Source organism: Rhinatrema bivittatum, chromosome 19 (assembly GCF_901001135.1).
Source record: "Rhinatrema bivittatum chromosome 19, aRhiBiv1.1, whole genome shotgun sequence".
Lineage (NCBI taxonomy): Eukaryota > Metazoa > Chordata > Amphibia > Gymnophiona > Rhinatrematidae > Rhinatrema > Rhinatrema bivittatum.
The window spans coordinates 30,669,272-30,679,464 of NC_042633.1; the positions used below are offsets into that span (position 1 = coordinate 30,669,272).

Consider the following 10,193-nt stretch of genomic DNA (forward strand, 5'->3'; position numbering starts at 1 on the left):
TGTAGCGAGTTTGGTGAAAGCTGAATTTTGGATGGCTTGTAGTGGAGGGAGATGGCTCACCGGGAGACCTGTGAGGAGCAGGTTGCAATAGTATAAGTGGGAGGTGATGAGAAAGTGGGTAAGGATTCTGGTAGAAAGTAAGGGACAGATTTTGGTGATGTTATAGAGAAAGAAACAGCACATTTTAGCAGTGTTTTGGATATGGATAGAGAAGGAGAGTGGAGTCAAAGATGACTGCAAGGTTACAGGCAGAGAGGCCTGGGAGGTTACTACCTCAAGAAGCTTGCTGTTCAGACTGGATGGACTATTTGGTCTTGTTCTGCCATCATCACTATGTTACTATCATAGGAGAGATGCTCCATCCTCTTTATCATTTTTGTCGCTTTCCTCTGCACCTTTTCTAGTTCCGCTGTCTTCCTAGTCAGTGACACTGTCTCCATTTATCTGTACTCGATGTTACCAAAACCTTTTATTGTTCCTTCTCTTGAGAAACAGTTCTGCCACCTTGGTGCAGTATCGGGGAAACCATGAACGATTCCTCACAAATCACTTAGCTAAGATAAGCAAGGAATATAGACCTTACCAGAGCTCCAGGGATGGCTGTGAGCTTTAGCAGGGCTGGAATGATCTTGCTTTTCCCAGGGAGTACTCCCCTTCAGTAGATGAAATCTGAAGATGACGGATACTTGTGCTGCAGAACATTTGTGGTCAGGAGCTGCTGGAAATGGAAGATAATTACCGAGAACTGGATCACATCCGATGAGGTCACTCATCAGCCTACGAGGGCCCCTACTTCTAAATCTTCATTACAGTCTTGAAATATGGGGGTAGAGGAAGGTGCACATGGGGGGTGGAAGTCAGAGGAAATCCTCCCTGTAGCACCACATTCCCTATATCTTGCCCTCTTCTCAATCTAGAGACTTCCAGCATATTCTATCTAGGGGGTGGGGGGCTCTAGTGCTAGTCTTAGACCAATTCTTCCTTTCAGCTCAGGAGAATACTGGACAGTACCAACTTGCAAATACAATGCTCCTGCTGCCTGAACTGTGCATCATCTTCCAGAGAAGAGGAGAAAAATATACATACAACTTAAAATCACTGTTCTGTTTCATTCTCATGCACTACTTTGGGTGCTCCTATTGATGGCCCGAGGAGGCAGTATAGAAATTAAACATATATATATATATATATATATATATATATATATATATATATATAAATAAAGGGCTCAAGAAACGAGGTGCAGGGAGAGAAAGTCACACACAGGGAGTCAGTGGCAGAGTCGGGGATTAGAACTGAGGTGCAGAGAGGAAATGCGACTCATCCCAGGTCACACACAGAGAGTCCGCGATAGAGCCAGGGATTAAATGGAAACACAGGGGGATAAAGTGACTTTCCTAAAGTCAAATACAGAGAATATTGAACCTTGCCTATAGGGACATGGGGGCAGTAGCTTTTGCCTACCTTGCAACTGCTATGTCTGTGCCAGGGGCTCCAGGGGAGAAATGATTGCAGAACTGAAAATGCAATTCCATGCACTTCCTTTTTCTCCCCATGATCCAATCAAGCCCCCCCAGGGAATCCTACTTGTAAAGTAGATAAATAGAGCCTTGCTGTGAAAGCAGGATTTAGCAGCTCTGCCCATGCCAGCTTTCTGTCTCAAGGATCTAGGTGTGTCACTCCGTGGTGAGGCACCTAAAACCTTTTCAAAATTGTCCTCCAAGTGGCTTCACCAATGTTGCCAAGAGAGTCAAAGGCAGAGCTGGATGGAGAAGTTAAATTCAGGGCAGTGAAGCAATTTCCCGAAGTCACACGAGGAATGTCCCTGAGCTTAGAACCACAAGGAGATTAATTACCTGACTTAAGGTCACAGAGAAAGGCCGTGGTACAGTAGAGAGAGGCTGTAGTCAGTGGACCGGAGGAGGATGGCAGTCTGGGGTGAGAGACAGTGAGTAGAGTCAGATAGAAGCTGGCGAGGCCGACTAGAGACGAGAACCAAGGATGGGGAAGAGATTCCAAGGACCGGAGATTCTGATGCAGACACAGAAATAGCAAAAGTGGATGACTGTATTTTCTGTGCTTTACAAACCAAATTCATAAGCAAAAAACAAAACAAATCTTGAATTTATCTCAGAGTAGTTCAGTTGCACTTACTCTTGACTTTAAGCTTTAACAGCAAGCATGATTGTACAGAATGCATCACAATATGACAAAGAATATGATCTACACTAACCTTGAAGGGACAATTCTCAGAGCATTCACGTTACCTTTGACTTCAGGAATACGATGGTGGTAGAACCTCTATTTTGTTGGTTAATAAATCAATGACATATACTTTGAGTAACAGAAAGCAGGAAGCATCCGTGCACTCTGTTGTTTATGATGGCTACATCTAGAATGGATCAAGGCACTTAGTATAACTCAGGAACACGCAGAAACCTCCTTTGCCACGTCTGGATTCTGCTGCTATGATCTGTTATATGAACCTGTCCCGGGATCCTCAGAGGTATTCAATGTCTCCAAAGAATCTCAATGATTAAAGCAGAGAGAACACAACCCAACTGCTCTCTGTCCCCCTCAAGTCCTTAACTTTAATTGATCTATAGCAATAATGGTGTTTTCTTCAATCTGCAAATTAATTATATGTAAGTTAAGCAATAGGAAGTTTTGGCCATCAAGACCTTAGAAGGTGGAAAGATGTGGAGGGAGGGAGGGAGAGGAGAAATAGTTCACGTGAGGTTGGATGGTGGAGGTCGTATTATGGCTTGACCATTTTTTTTTTGCATGTTCATTTCTCCACGTTTGTGAAAGGTGCTAAACTGAACGCAGTTCCCAAAATAGCACAGCAGTACAGAGAGAGGCAGAATATCTTGGCGAGATGGCAACGAACAGGCCCCTGAACAATTATCAGCCATGAGATCATGGCCTGGGAGTGAGGAGACAGGAAGAAATCTCCCCATTAGGAACTGATGGATGCTCCCAAGCGAGCGGGACTGGCCACTGTCACAGAGAGAATACTGAGCTCCACGGATCATGGGTCAGAGCCCAGCATGGCACTTCTTATGTTCTTAGTCCCCGGTCCCGGGCTATCCTTAAAGTGAAAGAATCCACACTCAGTATCTGTGCTGAGTCCCTGACTCCCCTTTTCCAAAACCTGATCTGTGTTCTCCATTAGAGGAGGAATAAATCTTTCAGGTAGGGATGTGCAGGGGGGAAAGTTTCACTTTGGATATTTTTTTTTGGGGGGGGGGGTGGAGGAATTCATTTTGTTTGTTGTATATTTTGGATTGATTTGGTTTCCAAACTTAAATATCAAACAAGTTAAAATCCCGCCACCCATCCAGCTCCTACGTACCCCATTGGGGGTATGCAAGGTAGAAAGGGGCAGGAGTAAGCCCCAGTCGCTCCTGCCTTGCCAAAGGTAGGCGTTAATTTCTCCGGGCACCGGGAAAGTGCACAGAAAAGCAGTAAAAACTGCTTTTCTGTGCACCCTCCGACTTAATATCATGGCGATATTAAGTCGGCGGCCCCAAAATAAAATTAAAAAAAAAAATTAAAATTAAAAATCTGCCTGCAGCCCGCAGGTTGGAAGACGGACGCTCAATTTAGCCGGCGTACATTTTCCGAACACGCGGCTGTCAGCAGGTTCGAGAACCAACGCCGTTAAAATTGAGCATCAGCTGTCAAACCCGCTGACAGCCGTCGCTGCTGTCAAAAAGGAGGCGCTAGGGGCGCACTAGTGTCCCTAGCTCCGCCTTTTACTGCGGGCCCTAATTTACATACCTGGGCTTTCTGAATCGCGTGCCCAGAACAGTGGCCTGTGCGCGCATCGGGAGAGCGGGCGCTCGCCGGCTCTCCCTCGCGTTTTTCTGTATCGGCCTGTTATGCTAGTAACTGCTGCTCCGTAATAGTAATTGACAATTCTACCATTACACTTCAATACTGAAGACCTTACTTGATTTCTGGCTTTTCCCCTCAGTTCCACCACTCTAAATATAATCCATGGTCATCACAAGTATTTCTGATTCTCTTAATACATTTTCAACATCCCTATTCAGAAATTGTATTGCCCTGTCTAGGAAGACATACGGTATTTCCTTATATTTCTCCTGAATCTTATACCATGATCTTTTGCTTTGCAATATCTTCTCTACTGGAACAGGTTTGGCATTTCTGCACCATTTAAAGTCATTGCTATACGTCCCCCACCTCACCCCTTTAAGGGTTAAATTAAATGATCATGGGCAAAAGTCCACCCGCAGCACTTCCCACACAAACTTGAGCAGCCACCATTTTGTCTGGGGACTTTTATTCCCCTTCTGGATGCTGCGTAATTTAAGGCCATGGGGCAATAAGAGACAGCATTCCAAATCAAACCTGACTTGCCTGCCTATTGTGTTTTTTTTTTTGGCCCTAGGCTTTATCTGATTTTTAAATGTCTTGAAACCTCCACTCCTCACCTGATCATATCCTTGGTTCCATAGGATAGCAGTGATGTTGAGAATGATTTCTTGCCCTGGAGATTCCCTGGAATCATATCTACCCACTTTGTTCAGTTCACTTGTGTCATTCGGGTATATTTGAATATTCATGATGTCAAAGATGGTTGGCACATCTCCGTTTGCATCAAAGTAGACTTCTTCATTAGACTCCGTCATGAAACGCACATCCCACAAATAATTTATTTCTTTATTTTAAATTCTTATATACTGACATTCCTGTATGGCATACAGATCACACCGGCTTACAGTGCAACAGAACAGTCGCGTGGGAGCGATACAAGGAACATTTGAACATTAGCAACTTATTAAGAAACAAGTAACATTAACAACCAGGAGAATAAGTAACTTCGATACAGAGCAATTAAAGAATAGGACTACAACACAGAATGGAAGTAAATTAGGGTAGGGATACATTCCAGTAATGGGAACTGCTCAGGGGCTGGGGAGTAACTGGGCAGAGGACTTGTTCTAGAGGGTGCTGGTTGGGGAAATTATGGCTCCTATAATGTAGGACCTATAATGTAGGACCTATCAAATTTAGTGATGAAGGACAGGCGTTGTCCTGAATACATAGATCATTTCTGACGTTATGAATTTCCCTATGGCTGCTTACCTAGTCCACCCCTTCCCCCTCTACTATGCCTCCAGTTTATTTAAGGTTGCTGTCTTACTCAGGTCAATCCAAAGAGGCTGATATAATCCTGGTTTTGCTGCCCTTGAATTGATGGCAACCCTGTGTCCTTTTCCTCCTACTTCCAGATAAGCAGCAGTGCAGGCAATGAGGATAATGTAAGACCCTTAGTCCTCATGTTTGCTCTTCCTCCTCTTCTACGTGGAATGTGAGTCCAACTCTAAACAGGAAGTGACAGCTTAGATTGGGAGGGGCAGACGTGAACAGGGAGGCCTATCAAATCCATGTAGTCATCTGCTAAGCATCTCTGTAAAAGGAGAAGATGGGGAGTCTGGGAACACCACATTGAAAGTTTGTTAATGGCACCAAATTGAAATGAGCATGACCTCAAGGCGACCGACGATTTTAAATTGTCATCTTATAATGGTGCATTTCCTAAGCCCTCATGATCTAAATTTTCCTTTGAAAATGAGATGAGACAGATGTGCGAAAGAGAATTTCTCTAACATCTCATTCAGATTCTGACGGATTTGATTCTGTTCTACAAAAAATGGCCCAGGCATGGGCATGTCCCCAATAATGCCTTCTTTAAAGACGAACGAAAAGAATTCATTTTGTTTTTCTGCTCCTTGCGCTCAACCTTTACCCTAACCTGGTCATCTAAAGGCCCAACTAACTGCCTTGCAGGTTTCTTGTTTTTATTATTAGCTTTTGCCTCTTTGGAATATTTCTCCTTAAATTCCTTCTGGACAAGTGAAAAGTGTAAGAGCAATGCTGGAATCCTGTTTGCACAATAGCCCAGTAAGAAGAGATTTTAAAAAGAAGGCACAAAAGATTAAAAACAGTCCAATCTTAGATACTGAAATAAATTAATAGTTATGAGCGTAGGGAGGGTAATTTTATAACAAAGCATACTTAGGGATACTGTGTTAGGAAAATTCATGCAGATTGAGGGTGAACGTTCAAAGTGGATGCATATTCCTAAATCCGCTTGGAGGATTAGCATGTGTGCGTGTCATGTAGTGCGGTATGGGGTAGATTTTCAAAGGGATACGCACGTAACCCTGGAAAGCTACCCCAAGCTTTCCCGGGGCTTCCAAAAAGGGGCGGGAAGGAGGCATGGCCTGAGGCCATTTGCTGCTGTGCCCGGGATCGCGGGCCGGCCGTTGGCCAGCGCGCGTAACTACTTCAACAAAGGTATGGGGTGGAGGTTTAGATAGGGCTGGGGGGCGAGTTAGGTAGGGGAAGGGAGGGGAAGGTGCAGGGTCGTGGAAGGAAAGTTCCCTCCAAGGCCGCTCCAATTTCGGAGCATTCTCGGAGGGAACAGAGGCAGGCTGTGTGGCTCGACGTGTGCAAGTTGCATAATTGTGCGCCCCCTTGCGCGCGCCGACTCTGGATTTTATAACCTGCACGCGCAGGCTTTAAAATCTGCCCCTATATGTGCACACTTGCTTTGTCCCTTAACACCTCTTTCTGCAAAGATTTATGCATCTAAAATCCAACCGCTTATTATTGAAAATGTAGCCCACTGGCTGCACATCTTGACACAAAATGTAGTTTCTTAATTGAGACAATATGAGAGTTTCAGCAATGTCATCATACCCAGAATCCCTCTTTGATTGGTTTAAAATACCTGCACATGTGCTCTGATAATCCCTGTGTTACTGGGAAAAATAAGAGTGGGACATAATAGCTGCCTATGAATAACACCTCTGTAACAAATCATTGTTTGTTTGTTGAGCTATAACTATGAATGTCAGCTTGTAAACCATGGTGATCTATATATGGAACGACACTATATAAAATGTTTAAATAAAGAAATGCCAGCACTCGGTAAAACAAAATGGATTCATCTCTGTGCTGGCTGCATCGTAGATCGAGAGACACCAAAAAAAGATATATATATTCACGGACAGCAAATATTTTCCGCTTGATTACAGGAATGTGTTGTTGAGTGGGACATTCTGTTAGATGCAGGTTATTTGGGTATAACTAGGCCACCATCAGAAAGATACTCAGCCACACGGTCTGAACAGGAACAGTGAGACCTCAGTATTACCCAGTGCACCCTCTAGTGTCTGATAATCTTTTCTGAGAACTTTATTAACACAGCCTGCGGCTGAACAAGACTCAACCCAATGATTACAGTAAGTAGGCAGTTTCTCTCTGCATGAAAAAAACGATCCCAGCCTGAATGGACGGCAGTCCTCACTCTTAGCTATGTTATGATGGTGTTAGAAATAACACTCATGCTTAACATGCATGAATGTGGATATTTCCTAATGCCTTTGCCCATATTGCATTAATTGTAGGTGCACTAGCATTACTGTGGGTGGAGTAATAAGCATGCAAATGAAGCAGTTAAAATCCAAATTTATTTTAATGGGCTCATGGTGCTGGATAGTACATTCAGTGTTAATATCCGACTATGCTAACATGGGTCGATTTACACAGGAAAGTTAATTGCACCTTGTGGTGACATTGGAACATTTGGGGATGATGGGTTTTGGATTGTTCATCATATCATTTGTTTTGTACGTTGGCTGTAAAAAGCAGCAGTTAATTCATGTTACCATGGTTGTTCTAATGTTATTTATTACATTAACCTCCCTAGATAGTTCTCTTAACTGAGTGGGGTCAGTGAGACAGAACATTACAGACTTGATCCTGCTTGGTGGAAGTCTGTCTCCTTATCACTATTTTCCAAATGGCTTCTCTAATCTCCTTGTTTCTCAGACTGTAGATCACTGGGTTGCACAGGGGTGTTATCACAGAATATACCACTGCAAAAGTCTTATCATAGTTCAATGAATAAGTCTTGGTCAGTCGGATGTACATGAAACCCACACTACCAAAGAACATCATCACCACGATGAGGTGAGTGGCGCAGGTGGAGAAGGCCTTCCTTCGTCCCTCTGAAGACTGGATATTCAGCACGACCTGGATGATTTTGATATAGGACAGCACTATGAGTAAAACATTCACTGAGATCATGCAGGCATTAACAGCAAAGTCAAGAATGATGATTCTTGATGTATCTGTGCAGGCCAAGGTCAGCAAGGGTGACAAGTCACAGAAGATGTGCTCGATTACATTGGGACCACAGAAGGGCAAGTGGGAAATCAAAATGACCTCAGGCAAACGGTAGAGAAACCCCAAAATCCAACAGGCTGTTGTCAACTTGTTGCCATATTGGGATGTCATGATGACAGGGTAATGCAAGGGAGTGCATATGGCCAAGTAACGGTCATAAGCCATTGTTGTGAGCAAGAAAACTTCAGTGATTCCCAAGGAATGGAAGAAATAGACCTGCAGGAAGCAGCCACTGAAGGAAATGCTTTTTTTTGTGTCCAGTAAATTGGAAAGCATTTTGGGGATGGTGACCGCTGTGTACCAGAGTTCCAGGAAGGAGAGGACACTGATGAAAAAGTACATGGGGACGTGGAGGCGTGGCCGAAGCTGGATGACCAGAAAGACGACCAAATTCCCAATGATGATGAGAAGATATGCAACAAGCAGGAGCGTGAAGAGAACAGGCCAGACATGATGAATGCCAGAAAATCCAGCGATTATAAATTCTGTCACGGTGCTGTTGTTACTGGGTCCCATTTCCCTGCAATGTCAAAGGTGAGCAGTTAAAGTTTGTTGCATGCAAGGGAGATACTGTTTAGGATCCATGACTGCTGCAGTAACTAGTCATGCCAGTGCTGCCTGGATGCAGTAAACTGTACATAAATGTAACCCTCTCTTGGGTTCCTCTTGTAGTAAGGGGACTTACTCAATACTAGTGCTGAGTCCTCATTTACTTTTCTTAATCCCTGTGGGATTCTAAGGATTCTCCTTCAGGACCCTAGGCATTGAACTATTACTTTCTCTCATTAACAAGTCCTACCATTACCACTTAACATTTCTATAGCACTATTCAATGTACACAGTATTGTACAAACCATATAAAGAGACAATAGAGGGGAGCATGCCGATTGCAAGCATATAATGCAGCCAAGTGGAAAGCACAGAATTCGGAATAGGTGGTAGGGAAGGGCATGACTTGCACAAGGAAGGGTGTAGAGAGAGATCAGAGAAGAGAGGTAGAGAGGAGCTGTAGAATGAAGGCTCTTGTAGGTGAGTAAGAGGAGATTGAACTGGGTATGGGAATGGATAGGGAGCCAATGGAGTGACTTGAGAAGAGGGATTTATATGAGTGTAGCGAGTTTGGTGAAAGCTGAATTTTGGATGGCTTGTAGTGGAAGGAGATGGCTCACCGGGAGACCTGTGAGGAGCAGGTTGCAATAGTATAAGTGGGAGGGGATGAGAAAGTGGGTAAGGATTCTGGTAGAAAGTAAGGGACAGATTTTGGTGATGTGTTATAGAGAAAGAAACAGCACATTTTAGCAGTGTTTTGGATATGGATAGAGAAGGAGAGTGGAGTCAAAGATGACTGCAAGGTTACAGGCTGAGAGGCCTGGGAGGATTACAGTGCTATCCACAGAAATGAAGGAGAAAGAGGGAAAAGATGAGGAGCTCAGCCTTGACCACGTTGAGTTTAAGGTGGTGGTGGGACACCCAGGCAGCAATGGCAGACAAGCAGCCTGAGACCTGGGCTTGGATGTCTGATGAAATTTCTGATGTAAAGAGAGAAATCTGGGAATCATCTGGCATGAATACCCATAGGCACCAAAAGAGGGACAAAGGGACAGAACAACAGTGGCTGGTTATCCAGAACCATTATGTCCCCAATGTAGCTTAGATGTCCATGCCGGTCCTGATGGGTAGGGTAGTCTGTCAGCGCGACTGCTCCAAGCCCTGCTGATATTTATTTATTTATTTAATGGTTTTTCTATACCGATGTTCATCAAGGATATCACGTTGGTGTACATTGAACAGGAGTATAGCGCCGAAGGCGTTTGACAATAAACACGAAAGAATATATGAGTTTAGACTTGAGTGAATAGCGTAACATAGGAGAAATACAAGGTAGTATAAGTGATATATAAGATATATAACGGGAAAAACAATGCTATATAGTATATACAATATAAGGAACACAGCAAGATGCATTG

At 43.8% G+C, this 10,193-nt stretch overlaps 1 protein-coding gene across 1 annotated transcript; it reads right to left on the bottom strand.

Annotated features, from left to right (window-relative positions):
* Positions 1–7,770: 7,770 nt before the first annotated feature.
* Positions 7,771–8,742, bottom strand: LOC115080332 (olfactory receptor 6N2-like). The gene has a single exon (XM_029584482.1). It carries the CDS (start codon positions 8,740–8,742, stop codon positions 7,771–7,773), a length of 972 nt encoding a protein of 323 aa, XP_029440342.1.
* Between the last annotated feature and the right edge of the window lie 1,451 nt (positions 8,743–10,193).